Source organism: Primulina tabacum, chromosome 18 (assembly GCF_025594145.1).
Source record: "Primulina tabacum isolate GXHZ01 chromosome 18, ASM2559414v2, whole genome shotgun sequence".
NCBI lineage: Eukaryota > Viridiplantae > Streptophyta > Magnoliopsida > Lamiales > Gesneriaceae > Primulina > Primulina tabacum.
Genome location: NC_134567.1, coordinates 1,430,798 through 1,452,144, shown reverse-complemented (window position 1 = coordinate 1,452,144; position 21,347 = coordinate 1,430,798). Strand labels below are relative to the sequence as shown.

The window sequence follows — 21,347 nt, the reverse complement described above, 5'->3', positions numbered from 1 at the left end:
GGCTCTTCGAGTAGATAAGAATGTCGTCAATGAACACTATGACGAACTGATCTAGGTAGGGTTGAAATACTCGGTTCATGAGATCCATAAAAATTGCTGGAGCATTTGTCAGTCCAAACGGCATCACCAAGAACTCGTAATGCCCATACTTGGTTCTGAAGGCTGTCTTATGAACATCTGCATCCTTTACCTTCAGTTGATGATACCCTGATCGTAAATCTATCTTAGAGAACACTTTAGCTCCCTGCAACTGATCAAACAAATCCTCAATCCTTGGTAATGGGTATTTATTCTTGATCGTTATCTTGTTCAGTTCTCGGTAATCGATACACAGCCTCATGCCCCCATCTTTCTTTTTTACGAAGAGCACTGGTGCTAAAACGTCTGTTTTTCGTTTTCTTAAAACTTGCTTGAAATTTTTTTTAAACCTCACATAGCATTCAGCCGAACCAAAAAATATTTTTGACATCATTTTAAAATAAATCAACCAACTATAATTTAAAAACCAAAGGAAATAGTTTAGCAAAAAATTATCCAACATTTTACTAAACCTAAAAATAACATTTGAAAAGTATAGCCCATATTATAACCTTTCAAAAACCACTCATAAATAAATCATCGTAAAAATATCTTAAACATAAATATCATGAATCATAAACTAGTGCGGAAAACTAGCGTAGGTCCTCGGGTTATGTGCACCTTTAGTCCAGTCAGTTCAACCATCAAGACCTCCATAAACATTATTATCATAAGCACCTGCATCTATCACACCTAGTGAGTCTAAAGACTCAACAAATCATATTCTTGACACCAAATAATACGTATAAAACCACAAGCAACAGTGAAAATAATTTTACGTGAAAATACCATTTTCATGACATGCATAAACTTCAAAACATAAACATTTTCATGATGCATAAACTTTAAAACATTTTCATGATCATTTTTCATATCATCCTCAACATATTCATATTCATATTATCATCAACATATACGTATTCTTTTTTCCTTTCGTTGACACAGTACTGGGCGGAAGGGATACAGGCAACACTCTCACCGGTCAACTAGGCCTTGACATATCCTCATCGAATGTAAATACGATCGTCGGGCTCCCTCTGGGTCCTTCTCTCATAAATGGACTCTTTCTGGGGTCTTTTCCCTCACGATATCCCAATTCTTATCCTCATATACTAATATCATCATATCCTCATATTCGTATCAATGGAAATACGATCGTCGGGCTCCTACTGGGACCGTCACTCTCACGATATCTCCAACATATCATCGTATTAGTCACAATTACTTCAATTCCTTCAACGTTTCATATTATCATCACTTTATAACATTTAAACATGCAGATAACGTTTTCCTTTTAAACCAAGCAGTGCAACATATCTTTTAACGTTATCGTTTCCTCATAAAAATCCATAAACATTTTAAAATAAACTTTTTAGCATATTAAATCATAAAAAAATTCATAACATTTAAAATAATCATATTAGCATATAAAACTGCATTCAGGACACTGTCACGACGTTTACTAATTTCTAGGTGTAAAATGACTGTTTTACCTCTAGACGTAAAATTTCACGTTTTTGAATTTTTCTTAATTCCATGGACTATAACATGTCCCAAATAATTATTTAAGCTTACAAGAATTTTTTCATATTTTTATTTGGCTTGAATTGATGACTTTTAAATTAATCTTTAAATGTAACATATTTCTGCGTTTTAATCCCGAATTAAACCAAACCTTTATATAAAATCCCCAGATTAAAAAGTTAGAATTTTAATAATTATTTGAGCTTAAATATAATTTTTCATAATTTTATAAAGTTTAAAACTAGGCTATCAATTAATTCATTAATTAGCGTTTCGCGCCGCGATTAAATCACGAATAAATTCAAAACTCATTATTTTGATCCTAAATTTTAAACATAACATTTTTATTATTTATTCTACCCTTTCAAATCATGAGCCACACCCGTGGACCCATGGATTCAATTTTTCTCCTTTAATTTTTGTTTATGACACATAACCGAACACACCGAGTCATCTCCTAATTTACTCGAGTCATGCCCGAGCCACCTCAAGCCAAAACCTAGACAAGCCATCTAGGGACTCTACTGACCAAGCCTAGACCAAAAAACCAGCCTAGCCCGCTCAAAAACCTTCCTGAAACTTGATCTGATTGCATGAATGTGTGTAAGTGTGTATCTTAGTTGCTCTAGGACTCCTAGTTAGCCTAGGATTCTTCTAGCTAAGCCACCACCAAGCCCAGCACACCCTAACTAACCCTAGCACATGCCTAGACCTGAGCCACCCCAAGCCCGAACCCCTGAGCCACACACTTAGCTCCTGAATTCAGAAACAACCCGCGCTCAAGCTGTCCCTATTCGCCCACCATCCTAGCTAACAAGGACCCTTCCATCCACATAACCAGTGAACAACTCAGAACCTCCCTGACCCTGGACCACGCCTAGACCCAACCTAAGCCTTGCCCAACCCCTGATGTTAGTTTTGTGGCCCACGTGCCACATTATTATTAGATATTTAATTAATATTTTAATATCTAATTTATGGTTTAATAGATAATGCTTATTTTTAAATGAATAAGAAGGATATTCTAGGACCTTCTTTTCAACTTCCATGCTTATTTTTAAATGAATAAGAAGGATATTCTAGGACCTTCTTTTCAACTTACTGGAAGTTGAATTGGTTAAAGTGGTTTTATACTACTAACACACATTGATAAAACATGTCATTTTTTCGTTTTACGTGAAACGGTCCTCTCTCTCCCTATAAGAGAGAAGCACATATATCATAATCTATTACTCAAAAGAAAGCTCTGTGACTCAAGAATTAGGAAAGAGAGGGAAATCGTTTTCTTCAATTGCACAGCAGAAGGAATCTATGACAAACAAAGGTTAGTAATTAATTATTTTTGTAACTAATGGAATGTGATTATTATGAAGTTCTAAGATCTATATATATGTCAAACTATATGTGTTTGAATTATAATTTGTCATGAATCATGTTAGATTTTACATGTGCTATCAGAGCATGGTTTAAGAACTCGTGATTTTTCGTTCGTTTATATTATAATTCATGAACTCATAATTTAAATGATATTATATTCCGCTGCAAAGAGAATCACTTTTGTGCTGATGATTATATATATTTGTCAAATATATTTGCTGCCAGTTGTTTATGTTGTCTACATTACTGAAAATATGATGGCAAATCAAGACCTTTTCATGCATTCTTGTACGTTGCTCAAGTTATATAATTTGAATTTATTTCATGTTGGTTTGTTAATCACTAAAGTGATCTTACCATAAAGTTAATAAGTTCTAAATTATAGAATCAGACTTTAATTACCTGTAAGTATGTGATGCTTGGAAATAAAACTAGAAAAGTAGGTAATTAAAAATTCATAACTATAAGGCATTTACGGATCACCCAAAGGTTGATAATTCGTTCTTAAAATTTATGAATATAAAATGTGGTAATTAACATATTATGCTAGATATTTTGTATATCCAAAGATAACAAAATAATTTTCCTTAAATATCTTGATTACCAAATTACAGTATACTATCAAGCATCATAATGTTTATATATTGTTGTATTACCCAAAGGTGAACATCAATATAAATTAATATTTATCGGTACTGAATCTGTAATTACGTTGTACTCAAAACATTTAACACATGGTCATTATATTATTCTTGCAGTATCTGTTCCTGTTTCACTTCAATCACATGCTTCATCTATTTCCATGTTTAATGGTCTCAACTTCTCTGATTGGTGCGAACAAATCCAATTTCACCTTGGTGTTTTGGGTCTTGATTTGTCACTTCAAGTTGAGAAACCTGCTGCTATTACTGATATTAGTAGTGATGATGAAAAGATCATTCTTGAAGCTTGGGAAATATCAAATAGACTGAGCTTAATGCTTATGTGAATGAGTGTGGCAAACAACATCAAGTCTGCTCTTCCTCATACTGACAGTGCTAAGGAATTTATGAAATTTGTGGGAGCTAGAACGTTCCCAAACTGCTGATAAGTCTCTTACTGGGACGTTAATGGCTACTTTAACCACTATGAAGTTTGATGGTTCTCGTACCATGCATGAGCATGTTATTGAAATGACGAACATTGCAGCAAGACTTAAGTCCTTGGGGATGAATGTGGATGAGAATTTCCTGGTTCAGTTTATCATAAACTCATTACCATCTGAGTATGGTTCATTCCAAATGAACTATAACACCATGAAAGACAAATGGAAAGTGAATGAACTTCACAGTATGCTAGTTCAGGAGGAAACAATACTTATGAATCAAGGAACTCATTCTATTCATCTCGTAACCAATCAAGGAGCTAGAAAGAAAGCTGGAAAAAATCACGGAAAGGGCAAACAAAGACTACATAAGGTGAATGAGTCATCTGCCCAAATCCAGGAAAAGGAACACAACAATTTTAAGTGTCGTTTTTGTGGAAAACAAGGACACTTTCAGAAAGATTGCCTGAAACGTAAGGCTTGGTTCGAAAAGAAAGGTATGTTTCATGCTTTCGTATGTTTTGAATCAAATTTAGTTGAAGTTCCTAATAACATATGGTGACTTGATTCTGGCTGTACCGCTCATGTTTCAAATTCGATGCAGGGATTCCTTATGACCCGAATCACAAATCCAAATGAAAAGTATGTTTATATGGGAAATCGAGTCAAAGCTCCAGTTGAAGCCATTGGAACATATCGTTTAATTCTAGATACTGGGCATCATTTAGATTTGTTTGAAACTCTTTATGTACCTACTGTTTCTCGCAATTTAGTTTCCTTGTCAAGACTTGATTCGGTTGGTTATTGTTTTAAATTTGGAAATGGATGTTTCAGTTTGTTCAAACAAAATCTTTTCATTGGTTCTGGTATTATCAGTGATGGCTTATATAAATTTAGGCTTGATAATCTCTTCGCCGAGACTCTTTTAACCTTGCATCATAATATTGGAACTAAACGTGGTTTAGTAAATGAAAGGTCTGCTAACTTGTGGCATAAATGTTTGGGGCATATCTCCAAAGAAAGATTAGACAGATTGATAAAGAATGAAATCCTATCAGATTTGGATTTTACCGATCTTGGCATTTGTGTGGATTGTATTAAAGGAAAACAAACAAAACACACAAAGAAAGGATCCACAAGAAGCACACAACTCCTTGAAATAATACACACCGATATTTGTGGGCCTTTTGATATTTCATCTATAGGAAAGGAAAAATATTTCATTACCTTTATTGACGACTTTTCACGTTATGGTTATGTCTATCTATTACATGAAAAATCTCAATCAGTAAATTCCTTTGAGGTATTTATAAACGAGGTTGAAAGACAATTAGATAGAAAAGTGAAATTGTTCGATCTGATAGAGGTGGTGAGTATTATGAAAAATATGATGAATCAGGACAATGTCCAGGTCCATTTGCTAAATTCCTTGAGAAACATGGCATTTGTGCTCAATACACTATGCCAGGTACACCACAACAAAATGGTGTAGCAGAAAGGTGTAACCATACTTTATTAGAAATGGTTAGGAGTATGATGTGTAAATCATCATTACCCATGTCCTTGTGGATGCATGCGTTAGGACTAGTAGGAAACCTAGTTTAAGGCACCTGCATGTTTGGGCTTGCCCAGCAGAAATAAGAATGTATAATCCACATGAAAAGAAACTTGATGCAAGAACAATCAGTGGTTTTTTCATTGGTTATCCAGAAAAATCGAAAGGATATAAATTTTATTGTCCTAACCATAGTACAAGAATTGTTGAATCTGGAAATGCTAGGTTTTTTGAAAATGATGACATTAGTGGGAGTAAAGAGCCACGTAAAGTGGACATTGAAGAAGTAAGGGTAGATATTCATTTACCTAAGACTTTTTCTCATGTTGTTGTTCCTACAGTTGTTGAACCCGTAAACAACTTGCAAGGACATGTAAATGATCAAACTCCTATAAATGAAATCATTATCAATGAACCTGCCGTGGATGAAACACATGAAATGGCATTAAGAAGGTCTGAAAGACAAAAAAGGCATGCTATTTCTGATGATTATGTGGTTTATCTTCAAGAACATGAATTCGATATAGGAATCGATGATGATCCAGTTTCTTTTTCACAAGCCATAAAGGGCACTAATTCTAATAAATGGTTAGATGCCATGAAATAAGAGTTGGAATCAATGGCTCATAATGAAGTATGGGATCTTGTTGAATTACCAGAAGGTCGTAAGCAAGTCGGATGTAAATGGGTTTTTAAGACCGAATAAGACTCTAATGGAAATATTGAAAGATACAAGGAAAAGGATTCACTCAGAAAAGTGGTATTGACTACAAAGAGATCTTTTCACCCGTCTCTAAGAAAGATTCATTTAGAATTATAATGGCTTTGGTGGCTCATTATGACTTAGAGATTCACCAAATGGATGTGAAAACTGCTTTTTTGAATGGGAATTTGGAGGAAGAAGTTTATATGGATCAACCTGAAGGTTTTTTCATAGATGGAAAGGAACACATGGTGAGTAAACTTAAGAAATCAATATACGGACTTAAACAAGCTTCTCGCCAATGGTATTTTAAGTTCAATGATACCATCACTTCTTTTGGATTTAAGGAAAACACTGTTGATCGGTGTATATATCTGAAAATCAGTGGGAGCAAGTTTATTTTTCTTTTTCTGTATGTTGATGATATCTTGCTTGCAACGAATGATCTTGGTTTATTTCATGAAACCAAGAAATTTCTCTCTACGAAATTTGAAATGAAAAATATGGGTGAAGCAACCTATGTGACCGGAATTGAAATATTCTAGATAGATCACAAGAAATGCTAGGGTTGTCTCAAAAAATATACATTAAAAAAGTTTTGGAGATGCTCATAAAGTATAGTTCCAATTCAGAAAGGAGATAAATTTGGTCTTATGCAATGTCCAAAGAATGAATTGGAGCGCAAACAAATGAATGACATTCCTTATGCATCCATTGTTGGGAGCTTGATGTATGCACAAACTTGTACGAGGCCAGACATCAGTTTTGCTGTTGGAACGCTTGGTCGTTTTCAGAGTAATCCAGGTTTAGAACACTGGAAAGCAGCAAAGAAAGTATTGAGGTACTTGCAAGGAACAAAAGATCATATGCTTACTTATCGAAGATCCGATCATCTAGAAGTGATTGTATATTCAGATTCAGATTTTGCCGGATGTGTTGATACAAGAAAGTCTACATCTGGCTATTTGTTTCTTTTAGCTGGAGGAGCAATCTCATGGAAAAGTGCGAAACAGTCTGTGATTGCAACATCCACTATGGAAGCTGAATTTGTGGCATGTTTTGAAGCTACAATTCAAGGGAATTGGCTGCGAAACTTTATTTCAGGACTTGGAATAGTCGAAAGTATTGCCAGGCCACTGAAAATTTATTGTGATAATTCTGCAGCAGTCTTCTTTTCAAGAAACGACAAGTATTCTAAAGGTGCAAAGCACATGGAATTAAAATATCTTGCCGTTAAAGAAGAAGTTCAAAAACAAAAGGTGTCAATTGAGCATATTTGTACAAATCTTATGATTGCATATCCGTTGACAAAAGGGCTACCTCCCAAGACATTTATTGAACATGTCGAACGAATGAGCATTATAAAAAGATTCTGATGAATTTCATTTATTTGACATCTCAATGTGAGCTCATTAATATATTGTTTTTGATATCAAACAACATTATGTTTGTTATTAGTGTGTGTATGAAGTTGACTGATTTAGTCTTAATAAAGACACTAACTGTGGACCGTTGTTAATTTTCTGTTTATGAGTCATATTAAGTAAACATTAATATTGTGGTACATGGAAGGAACTATGTCGAATTAATGATGTATAACTGCCATGACTCATATTAATTTATATTTATTTTATGATGTTACGATGTGACCGAAAAATAAATATCATTATGTTTATGTTCTAAGCATTAAGTTGTTGTTTATTTAAACCATAATAATTAGTTCTACCACATGGGCCAAGTGGGAGAATGTTAGTTTTGTGGCCCACGTGCCACATTATTATTAGATATTTAATTAATATTTTAATATCTAATTTATGGTTTAATAGATAATGCTTATTATTAAATGAATAAGAAGGATATTCTAGGATCTTCTTTTCAAGTCACTGGAAGTTGAATTGGTCGAAGTGGTTTTATACTACTAACACACGTTGATAGAACGTGTCATTTTTTTTTTGTTTTAGGTGAAACGGTCCTCTCTCTCCCTATAAGAGAGAAGCACATATATCATAATCTATCACTCAAAAGAAAGCTATGTGACTCAAGAATTAGGAAAGAGAGGGAAATTGTTTTCTTCAATTGCACAGCAGAAGGAATCTATGGCAAACAAATGTTAGTAATTAATTATTTTTGTAACTAATAAATGTGATTATTATGAAGTTCTAAGATCTATATATATATCCCAAATTATATGTGTTTGAATTATAATTTGTCATGAATCATGTTAGATTTTACACCTGAACCCAAGCAGCGAGCCCCTTGAAACAAGAACAAGCTGCGCGCCTTCTTCCCGTGAGTTGCTGCTGTCAACTTTGCGAGGACGCTTCTACCCTTGGCCACCATCAGTCCACCTAGCCCACCCCTCTCTCAAGCTTCCCTCTGCAAGCTCTCGACCAAGCAGGAACAAGCTACGGGATGAGTTCTATCAACCTAGGACTCTCCTCCAGCCCTGATGCGTGAGTTCTAGCCTTGCTAGGACCCTTCCTAAGACCTAATCGTGCCCCATATGCACCCTACTCAAGACCTGGACGAGCCCCAAGTGACCATGCATAGCAACCAAGCCCCTTGAATTTGTACAACCTACCCAAACCCACGCTCCTATCTTTGTCCTTTCTCTCGGCTGTTCCAGCTTATCTCCTTTAAATTTTGTCATGCTTTTACTAAAATTCATTCATATAACAACCCATAAACCTTACCTAATCATAGCAGCCCCTTAACACATGTTTAACATAATTTTACAACAATTTCATGCCTCAAAATTCACATGTACTATAAAAACGAAATTGTTTCATGATGTACTTGTTTTTCATGAAAAAATTCAATTAAATAAAATAATATGATGTGATGATGAGTAAAAGGGATAATATGGCGTGCATTTGCGTTTTAAACACACGATTTTACGTTGACAAATCGAAGAACGACGAGGAGGAGACGATGGCTTGAACCCTTGAAAACTTTTGATGTTTTTCCTATCCACTTCCTTGTGTGTGCGTGTGTAAGCTTTTGGGAGAAAAGAGTTTGAGTGGATTCAGAAAGTGGGGCGTACACAATGAGGGTTTGGGAGTGGGGTTTAACACTTTAAATACTAATTAATTCACTAATCAAGGCTTAGGCCTATTAAGAGGTTAATTAGGTCCATTAGTGTTTAATTAAAATATTAAAATTTTGAGTAGAAAAGTTTGTGAATTTATTAGCAGGGTTGCCAACACGTTCATATTTTTGTTGAAAAACCAACACCGATAAAATTACGTCTCGGCGTATAAAATCACCTCAAAACCCCTTATTTTCAAAAATAAGAAAAAGCATCAACCATATTTTAAATAATTAAAAACAACTATTTAATAAAAACATTTTTTATTTTTCAGCCTCGGTCTCCATTCCTCGATCACAACTCGAATATCCTTTAAAAATACATTTTAATGCAACCATGTAGAAAATATATTTTAAACATGTCAAAATGCACAACATAATTAATTTATGCAATTAAAACTATTAAATAAAATACAAGAGAATTTAATAATTGCATGCATGTGGTTTGTGTGAGTCTTTAAATTTTCGTGACGTTACAATCTTCCCCCTTAAATTGAATTTCTTCATCGAAATTCGCTTATCCTCAATAATCAAAAGTTTAGACTTAGTTCTTGTATCCCGAAAATCCATGCTTTCGCTGCGCTACTCTAATAAAACTTAAGTTCTAGAATATCTTTATGTATCCTTGATCCCAATTAATTTTACCTTCTAAATCCTTATTTGCGAATTACAACTTAAAAGACCCATATTGACTTAGTGTTGTTACTATTATAGACTCGAATTTCAATTTTTCTTACAATTCTCAATAATAAAAGATGGATGACCATACTTATCGTATATTACTTTTCTTATTTTATACCCAAAATATCTGTCAACTTATCATATTTCAATCTTAAAATCCCAAACGCATCCGCTAACGCTTAGATTTTCAAACCTAATATTGTTTCATCCTACAAAAATTCTTGATTAACATTTCTTATGACCTTATAACCAAGATATCCCAAGGTTCTTAATATTTTTAAAAGCATAAATCATCAAAACTCTTACCATTTAACCCATTCAATTCTCACTTATTGTTAAACTGGTCCCCAAATTCCTTAAAAATTGCAAAATAAATTCTTAATTTCCTCAAAATTTATCCTAATTGGTCCTTAGTTTCAAAATTCCTACAGCTAACCCATAAGTTTTTAGCATTTTTAATTCTCTTCTACGGGTTTCCCATAACATAAATTTTGATAATTTTAAATTTATTTACCCAAAAATCAATTCTCATAACCAATCTTACCTGTCATCAAAACTTAAAATCCCAATTTATACATTTTCTTACTTCCAAAGATAATCGCAATCTTCGAATCATTATTACGTATGAGTAATTCCCAAAAATTAATTCAACTAGTAATCATGAATCATCAGTATTTTCTTAGAAAATTCTATGTGTCCCAAAACATTCATAATATTCACGATTAACTTATGGCCCAAAAAGTAGATGTCAATACTAAAACCCAAAAATCAACATAGTCCAATTTCATCACAAAGCCAACTTGCGTTGAAATCAAATAATTTCTTATTTCATATCGTATCACGTATAAAAATTCTAGAGCATATAAAACTTATATCATCACTATGCTATTAAACATGTGACGTAAACATATAATTCATGTAGTCATGCAGGTAACAATATATAAATCATATAAAGCATGTAAAATTACAATTTGAGGCTTGACGACTGAGCTTCTCGGCACTGATGGTGGCACAACCCTTTACAGATACATTGCTCTGATACCAACTGAAACGTCTGCTTTTCGTTTTCTTAAAACGTGCTAGAATTATTTTTTTAAAACCTCACATAGAATTCGATCGAACCATAAAATATTTTTGACATCATTTTAAAATAAATCAATCAACGATAATTTGAAAACCAAAGGAAATAGTTTAGCATAAAATTATCCAAAATTTTACTTAATCTAAAAATAACATTTGAAAAGTATAGCACATACTATACCTTCTCAAAAACGACTCATAAGTAAATCGTCATAAAAATATCTTTAACATCACTTAAAATCATGAATCATAAACTAGTGCGGAAAATTAGCGTAGGTCCTCGGGTTATTTGCACCTTCAGTCCAGTCAGATCAACCATCAAGACCTCCATAAACATTATTATCATAATCACGTGCATCTATCACAACTAGTGAGTCCAAAGACTCAACATATCATATTCCTGATACCAAATAATACGTATAAAACCACAAGCAACAGTGAAAATACTTTTACGTGAAAATACCATTTTCATGACATGCATAAACTTCAAAACATAAACATTTTCATGATGCATAAACTTTAAAACATTTTCATGATCCTTTTTCATATCATCATCAAACATATTTATATTCATATTATCATCAACATATACGTATTCCTTTTTTCCTTTCGTTGAATTCAGTTCGTTAATTGAGAATTTCGTGTTCATCTACGTATACGTGTTGGGCGATGGATCCATCTACATGTAACCAAAGTACAAGGCGGCGGGGTCACTAGCAACACTCTCACCGGTCAACTAGGCCTTGGCCTATCCTCATCGAATGGAAATACGATTATCGGGCTCCTTTTGGGGCCTTTTCCCTCACGATATCCCCATTCTTATCCCCATATCCTCATATCCGTATCAATGGAAATACGATCGTCAGGCTCCCACTGGGACCGTCACCCTCACGATATCTCCAACATATCATCGTATTAGTCACAATTACTTCACTTCCTTCAAAGTTTCATATTATCATCACTTTATAACATTTAAACATGCATATAATGTTTTCCTTTTAAACCAAGCATGCAAAATATCTTTTAACGTTATCGTTTCCTCATAAAAATCCATAAACATTTTAAAATAAACCTTTTAACATATAAAAATACATAAACATTTTAGCTTATTAAATCATAAAAACATCTATAAACATTTAAAATAATCATATTAACATATAAAACATCATTCAGGACACTGCCATGACGTTTACTAATATCTAGGTGTAAAATGACCGTTTTACCCCTGGACGTAAAATTTCACGTTCTTGACATTTTCTTAATTCCATGGACTCTAACATGTCTCAAATAATTATTTAAACTTACATGAATTTTCTCATATTTTTATTTGGCTTAAATCGATGACTTTTAAATTAATCTTTAAATGTAACATATTTATGTGTTTTAATTCCGAATTAAACCAAAACTTAATATAAAATCCCTAAATTAAAAATTTAGACTTTTAATAATTATTTGAGTTTAAATTTAATTTTTCATAATTTTATAAAGCTTAAAACTAGGCGTATCAATTAATTCGTTAATTAGCGTTTCGCGCGGCGATTGAATCCCGAATAAATCCAAAACTCATTATTTTAATCTCAAATTTTAAACATAACATTTTTATTATTTATTCTATCATTCCAAATCATGAGCCACATCCATGGACCCATGGATTCATTTTTTCTCCTTTAATTTTCGTTTATGACACATAACCGAACACACCGAGCTATCTCCTAATTTACTCCAGCCACGCCCAAGCCACCTCGAGTCAAAACCTAGCCAACCAACCTAGGGACCCTACTGACCAAGCCCAACCCAAAAAACCAGCCCAGACCCTCTCAAAAACCTTCCTAAAACTTGATCTGATTGCATGCATGTGTGTAAGTGTGGATCTTAGTTGCTCTAGGACTCTTAGTTAGCTTAGGATTCTTCCAGCTGAGCCACCATCAAGCCCAGCACACCTTAACCAACCCTACCCCACACCCAGACCCGAGCCACCCCAAGCCCGAACCCCTGAGCCACGCACGAAGCTCCTGAATTTAGAAAACAACTTGCGCTCAAGCTGTCCCTACTCCCCTATCATCCTAGCTAAAAAGGACCCTTCCAGCCACATAACCAGCGACCACCTCGGAACCTCCTTCACCTTGGACCACTCCCAGACCCAGCCTAAGCCTAGCCCATCCCCTGAACCCAAGCAGCGAGCCCCTTGAAACAAGAACAAGTTGCGCGTTTTCCTCCTCTGAGTTGCTGCTGTCAACTTTGCGTGGAGGCTTCTACCCTGGCCACCACCAAGCCCAGCCCTTCTTAGCCCTCCCTGGATCGTCCTTGGCCACCGTCCAGACCACCGAGCCTAGCCCTCTCTCAAGCTTCCCTCTGCAAGCTCTCGGCCAAGCAGGAACAAGCTACGGGATGACTCATATCAATCGAGGACTCTCCTCCACCCCTGCTGCGCGAGTTATAGCCCTGATACGGCCCCTCCAAGGACATAACCGTGCCCCATATGCACCCTAGACAAGACCTGGACGAGCCCCAAGTGACCGTGCATAGCAACCAAGCCCCTTGAATTTGTACAACCTACACAAACCCACGTTCATATCTTTATCCTTTCTCTCGGCTGTTCCGGGTTATCTCCTTTAAATTTTGTCATGTTTTTACTACAATTCATTCATATAACAACTCATAAACCTTACCTAATCATGACAGCCCCTTAACACATGTTTAACATAATTTTACAACAATTTCATGCCTCAAAATCCACATGTACTATAAAAACGGAATTGTTTCATGATGTATTTGTTTTTCATGCAAAAGTTCAATTAAATAAAATATTATGATGTGATGATGAGTAAAAGGGAGAATATGGCGTGCCTTTGCATTTTAAACGCACGATTTTACGTTGACAAATCGAAGAACGACGACGAGGAGACGACGGCTTGAACCCTTGCAAACTTTTGATGCTTTTCCTCTCCACTTCCTTCTGTGTGGGTGTGTAAGCTTTTGGGAGAAAAGATTTTGAGTGGATTCAGAAAGTGAGGCGTACACAATGAGGGTTTGGGGGTGGGGTTTAACACTTTAAATATTAATTAATTCACTAATCAAGGCTTAGGCCTATTAAGAGGTTAATTGGGCCCATTAGTGTTTAATTAATATATTAAAAATAATTTTGAGTAGAAAATTTTTTGAATTTATTAGCCGGTTTGCCAACACGCTCGTATTTTTGTTGAAAAACCAACACCGATAAAATTACGTCCCGGCGTATAAAATCACCTCAAAATCCCTTATTTTCAAAAATAAGAAAAAGTATCAACCATATTTTAAATAATTAAAAACAACTATTTAATGAACAAAATTTCTATTTTTCAGCCCTCGGCCTCCGTTCCTCGATCGTAACTCGAATAACCTTTAAAAATATATTTTAATGCAACCATGTAGAAAATATATTTTAAACATATCAAAATGTACAACATAATTAATTTATGCAATTAAAGCAATTAATTAAAATACAAGAGAATTAAATAATTGCATGTATGTGGTTTGCGTGGACCTTTAAATATTTGGGGAGTTACAGGTGCGCCCCATGGTGAGAAACTAGGGCGGATGAATTCTTTGTATATGAGCTCCTGAATCTGCTGCTTGAGCTCTAACATCTCAGCTGGAGCTAAACGGTACGGTGCCTTCGAGATTGGCACGTGCCTGGTATAAGATCAATGACGAACTCCACCTCTCTATCAGGTGGAAGGCCTGTGACGTCATCAGGAAAAACGTCAGGAAAATCTCTGACTACTGGCACGTCAGATATAAATGGAGTAGGTACGTCAGATGCAGAAATAATGCTGGCAAAGAAAGCCTGACATCCCTTATAAATAAGTCTCCATGCCTCCATGCAAGAAATCATGCGAGAGAAACTCTTCCATCTATCTGGCTCAAAGAGAAACTGATCCATGTCCAAAGGTCTTACAAACACTGACCTTTTTCTGAAAATCAATAAGAACTTTGTTCTTCGTTAGCCAATCCATTCCCAAAATGATATCAAATTCTGGCATTGGCAACACAATCAAATCGACATACACTAGGTGGCCCTGCAGTTCAAGATCGATCTCTGAGCACGCTAGTACCTGATAACTCTTCCCCTGATGGGACTGTCACTGAGTAGCTCACGTCGAGTCCAATAGACTTGAAGTACAAATGATTAGCAAAAGTCTCCGAAATAAAAGAGTGAGTGGCCCCTGAGTCTAACAAGACCTTCGTGGCTACTCTCTTTATGAAAATATTTCTTGAGAGACGTTAGCACAACACACAAAACTTATATCCCAAAATTCTAACCTTAACTTCATGCATAATAGAGAATCTCTACACAAGTCACCAAAATACTAACTAGCACCCTATTAATCCCACACCAAGTACAAACATGCATAGCAAAATAATACGGTGCTTAATTAAATAAGTTTACCGGTTAATAATGCCGTGTCTGGGTTCACATCCTGAGCATGCATGGCGAACACTCTCCCCTAGGTCGGTTGCCTCCACTGCGGGCAGTCCTTAACATATGATCGATGGCTCCACACTTGTAGCAATTGCCAAAACCCCATAAACACTGGCCCATGTGTTGACGGTTGCACTTCGGGCACACTGAGTACTCCCGCCTCTGAGGAGCCTCCGGTTGTTGGATATGACCCTTGCCTTTTTGCGGTCCGTGAAATGGCATCTTCCCCTGCTGTCCCTGGAAAGGCCTCTTAAACTAGGGTCGCTGCTGTTGCTGCTTCTGAGGTGCCTGGTAGGGCCTTTTGCCCTGTCTATCATTCTCGATGTCTTTTTGGTCCTGCTCTGCCGCCAAGTCTCTAGATATGACGATAGCATAGGAAGTCGGACCAGCAACCCTCACATCACGGCGCAATATCGGCCGTAACCCATCAATAAAATGCATCAACTTCTCCCGGGAATCATTAGCTATCAGGGGCACGAAGTGATACCCCCTCTCAAACTTCCTCACACACTCTGCTACGCTACTGTCTCCCTGTCGCAGCGTCATGAACTCCATGGTCAGGCGGGAGTGTACTTCCTCAGTTAAGTACTTGGAGTAAAAGACCTCTTTAAACTCATTCCACATCAGTGTTTGCAAGTTCACTGACACTGATGCGCTCTCCCACTAAAGCCTGGCGTCCTCTGTCAGAAAGAACGTGGCACACCTGATCATGTCCGCATCCTGCAGCTCCATGAATGTAAAGATCATCACAATGGACTTAATCCATCCTTCTGCTTTCATCGGGTCAGTGGTCCGCTAGAACTCATTCGGATCCATTTTCCTAAACCTCTCATACACAGCCTCTGGTCTGGGCCTCGCCCCTGTATTCTCTGCAGCCTGGTTCCCGCAAACTTTGCGAAGAACTGAGTCATCCCTGCAAGCATCTGAGCCTGCATATCTGGCTGTGGACGAGGAGGAGTGGCCCTCTCCTCATCTCGAGCCTCTCTGTCCTCATCCCTTGCTCCACGGTTAATCATGCATCTAGGAGGAATATTGTTCCAAAATTTACCTAACACGTAAATCCAACATGCATGAACATAACATCAATATCATAATATGCACGTGATTTGAATTTAAATATGCACATGCTGAATTCATGACTTGATGTTTACTACATTAAACAATTTAAAACCTTAAAACTTACAGACTTGAGGTGTGGTTTCGTGAGCTTCTCGCAACTGAAAGTAGGCGTAACCCTTTACAAGAACACCGCTCTGATACCAATTGTAGCGTATCGTACTTTCAAACTATTTTAAAATTTACGAAAGAATTAAAATTTTCTTAAATACAAATTAAACTTTCAAATTGCATTAAAATAACTTGTTCGTCTAAAACGATTGCAATAAAACAACCACAACCAAGTTTGTAAAAAGTAGTAATCGTTAGACGTCATAAACCACTTTATGAAAATCAGAGTACTCGAATCAACATACATAAAAATATTCATAAAAACATGGGCGGTCCTCGGGTTTAGCCTCCTGCACATTCCAAGTCGACTCATTTATCCCCACCCCTCGTCTCCTCAAAGTCATCCTCACCTGCATCGATAAAGTCTAGTGAGTTTAAAGACTCAACATGTATAAACTGGAAATAACAAGTAATACGTTATAAAACCACATGCATCTTTAAAATAGAGCGTACGTACTTGAAACTTGAACATGCATACATAAGCTTGATCATACATACATAAGATAGACGTGCCATCAACGTAAAACTTTTCATAAACATGTTTGCATCATACATAAACATCATCATTTTGCGTAGAGATATATTTCAAAGCAAGTGACCCATACATAAAAGTGTTTGATCAGATTAAACCACAGTACTGGGCTGACAAGGATGTCAACTACCACATACATAAGATCCCCGGTCATACTTTACCGGGTGGATTGGTCACTGGTCATACTTTACCGCTTTCCAATCCTGATCAAAACCCGATCATACTTTACCGGGATGGAGAGGTCCTCGACCACGTTCACCGACTTCCAAACCCGTTCATAATTTAGTCACAAGACATTTAGCATACCTCAAAAAATTAAAAGTATTTTCTTTTGCACGTCGAACATACTTACTTGACGTTGAGGGATTCATTGGATCTCGCTTGGGACCACTGCTGCACATACTAGCATTAGTTCGAATACCTATCTTGCATAACTTAGACGTATAGTCATTCTCACACCCAAAAATGACAAATTTTCTTATGACGTTCTAAATCTCTCGGGACTCGACGTCGTTTAATCATCGTACTAAATCATGACATCAAATCCCAAAACAATCCCAAAAATTTAATTTAAATATATATATATTTTTTAAAAAAGGAGTACACGGACCCCGTGTAAGAGTTTAGGTAGACGCTGGAATTTTTCACTTTGAATTAAAAAGGGCACGGACCCCGTTCTAGGATCCGGCTACGGGTCCGTGTACCTACTGGAATCATGAACCAACGGAAATTCACTACACTTGTGACTTAATTCTCCTAACTCGATCATACGACCCGTGAACCATCACATCGAGACTCATCCTAGGGTGCTATGGCATTAACTAAATCTATACAAACGCCCCAAACAACGACGTCCAACCTACAATGCAATACAACTCATGAATACGAAATTTGACACCCAATCGATTCTTACGACTTCTAATTCAACCAAGTGCCTAACGACACGAAACGAAACACCAACAATCATCCCAACATCATTCTCGATATACATAAATGTAGCAGCGATCACCCATTGGTTCCTAACGAAACCTGCAACAAATAAACTTCAAGAATTCATCAAGAACATATTTTCGGAAAATTACAGTTTGAGCAGTCCCACGAAAACGATCATTACTCACTCGTTTCTTGTCCAAAAATTTCGAATTTACTATCAAATCGAAGCTATCAAAAAGTAATATGTTTTATATGTTGAAAGTTTTTCCAGAAAATCGACCAAAAAGTCGTAGTATACGAAAAGACAGCATAATTCAAGTTTTATATCCAAAAATCATTTCAAAACCGATCCAACCAATTTCCCTATCAAACTTTGCACAACATACGTAAATGTTTACACATAATAAACATAAGAACATATAATATAACAAGATTGATGCAGAAAAAAAGATTATACATGCCTTTTAATATTTAAAATACTGAAACGATGATACCGAAGCGGGAAGGAAGCGAGGGTTGATCCGGAACGACCGTGGCACGATTTTTTTGCTACAAAATCAACGTAAAGTTGCATGGAAAATTTCAGGGGAGAGGGGCGGCTGCTGGGAGAATCAAGGAACCCTAAGTTTTCTCTCAAAAAAAAAAAAAATGGAATGGGATGAAATGAAGTGTGTGTGTGTGCCGTATGTGGTGTGTGAAAATGTGTGGGTGTGCGTGTGTTAGAAGGTAATTAGGGAAAATATTTTTGCTTAATAAAATAATTAACATGCTAATTAAATATTAATCAAATACTAAATTTATTAAAATCCCCCAATAATCCCCCAATAAAATAAAAATACACAAGTGAGAAATTTTAAAACTTTTAAAAATCTTACAAATCACCTAATAAATAAATTAGGTTTTAAAAATGCTACAACTAAATATAGCATTTAAAATGTCCCAATCCTAACTTACAATAAATTATTTTAAATTAATTATGCTTTTGTGATGCACGTTAAATGTTCTCTTGAGTTTAATGTTTCAGGCGATTATTCGATGCGAGATCGAGGAAAAGAGACCGGCGACGATTAAATTAATTATTCTTTTGTGATGCACGTTAAATGTTCTCTTGAATTTAATGTTTCAGGCGATTATTCGATGCGGGATCGAGGAAAAGAGACCAGCGACGATTTTGACAATTTTGAAATGTGGTATTTTATTTTAAGTTAAGATTGGGGCATTTTAAATGTTTTATTTAGTTTTAGCATTTTTTAGAACTAATTTATTTATTAGGTAATTTGTAAGATTTTTAAAAGTTTTAAAATTGCTCACTTGTTAATTTTTATTTTTATTGGGGGATTTTAATAAATTTAGTATTTGATTAATATTTAATTAGCATATTAATTATTTTATTAAGCAAAAATATTTTCCCTAATTACCTAGTAATACACGCACACCCACACATTTTCACACACCACATACGGCACACACACTTCATTCATCCCATTCCATTTCTTTTTTTTTTAGAGAAAACTTAGGGTTCCTTGAGCCTCCCAGCAGCCGCCCCTCTCCTCTGAAATTTTCCAGTAACTTTTCGTTGAGTTTGTTGCAAGAAAATCGTGCCACAATCGTTTCGGAACAACCCTCGTTTCTTTCTCGCTTCGATATCGTCATTTCGGTATTTTAAATATCAGAAAGCATGTATAATCTTTTGTTTCTGCATCGATCTTGTTATATTATATGTTCTTATGTTTATAATGTGTAAAAATTCACGTATATTTTGCAAAGTTTGAGCGGAAATTGGTTGGATCGGTTTTGAAATGATTTTTGGGATCTAAAACTCGAATTCTGCTGTCTTTTTGTATAATACGACTTTTCGGTCTATTTTCTGGAAATACTTTCAACATATAAAACGTAGTACTTTTTGATACTTTCGATTTGATAGTAAATTCGAATTTTTTTGACAAGAAACGAGTGAGTTATGATCGTTTACGTGGGACTTCTCAAACTGTAATTTTCCGAAAATATGTTCTTGATGAATTCTTGAAGTTTATTTGTTGCAGGCTTCATTGGGAACCATTGAGTCATCGCTGCTGCGTTTAAGTATATCGAGAATGTTGTTGGGATGACTGTTGGTGTTTCATTTCGTGTCGTTAGACAATTGGTTGAATTAGAAGTGGTAGGAATCGATTTGGTGTCAAATTTCGTGTTCATGAGTTGTATTGCGTTGTAGGTTGGACGTCGTTGTTTGGGACATTTGTATAGGTTTAGTTAATTCCATAGCACTCTAGGATGAGTTTCGATGTTTTGGTTCACGGGTCGTATGATCGAGTTAGGAGAATTAAGTCACAAGTGTAGTGAATTTCCGTTGGTTCACGATTCTAGTAGGTACACGGACCCGTAGCCGGACCCTGGCACGGGGTCCGTGCCCTTTTTCCTTCAAAGTAAGAAATTCCAACGTTTACCCGGACCCCTACCCAGACCCTTACACGGGGTCGTGTACTCCTTTTAAAAAAAATTAAATTAAATTTTAGGGATTGTTTTGGGGTTTGATGTCATGATTTAGTACGATGATTAAACGACGTCGAGTCCCGAGAGATTTAGAACGTCATAAGGAAATTTTTCATTTTTGGGTGTGAGCATGACTATACGTCTAAGTTATGTAAGATAGGTAATCGAACTAATGTTAGTATGTTCAGCAGTGGCCCCAAGCGAGATCCAACGAATCCCTCAATGCCAAGTAAGTATGTTCGACGTGGAAAAGAAAATGCTTTTAAGTTTTTGAGGTATGCTAAATGTCTTATGACCAAATTATGAACGGGTTTTGAAGTCGGTGAACGTGGCCGAGGACCTCTCCACCCCGGTAAAGTATGACCGGGTTTTGATCAGGATTGAAAAGCGGTAAAGTATGACCAGGGACCAATCCACCCGATAAAGTATGATCGAGAATCTTATGTATGTGGTAGTGGACATCCCTGCCAGCCCAATACTGTGGTTTAGTCTGATCAGGCACTTTTATGTATGAGTTACTTGCTTTGAAACATA

The 21,347-nt window shown here is 36.0% G+C and overlaps 1 protein-coding gene across 1 annotated transcript; it reads left to right on the top strand.

Moving 5' to 3' along the window:
- The first annotated feature begins 3,557 nt into the window (after nt 1–3,557).
- Nucleotides 3,558–5,618, top strand: LOC142533971 (uncharacterized). The gene is made up of 2 exons (XM_075640913.1): nt 3,558–4,560; nt 4,668–5,618. Exons 1-2 carry the CDS (start codon nt 4,089–4,091, stop codon nt 4,700–4,702), a joined length of 507 nt encoding a protein of 168 aa, XP_075497028.1. The 5' UTR covers nt 3,558–4,088; the 3' UTR covers nt 4,703–5,618.
- The last annotated feature ends 15,729 nt before the right edge of the window (nt 5,619–21,347 follow it).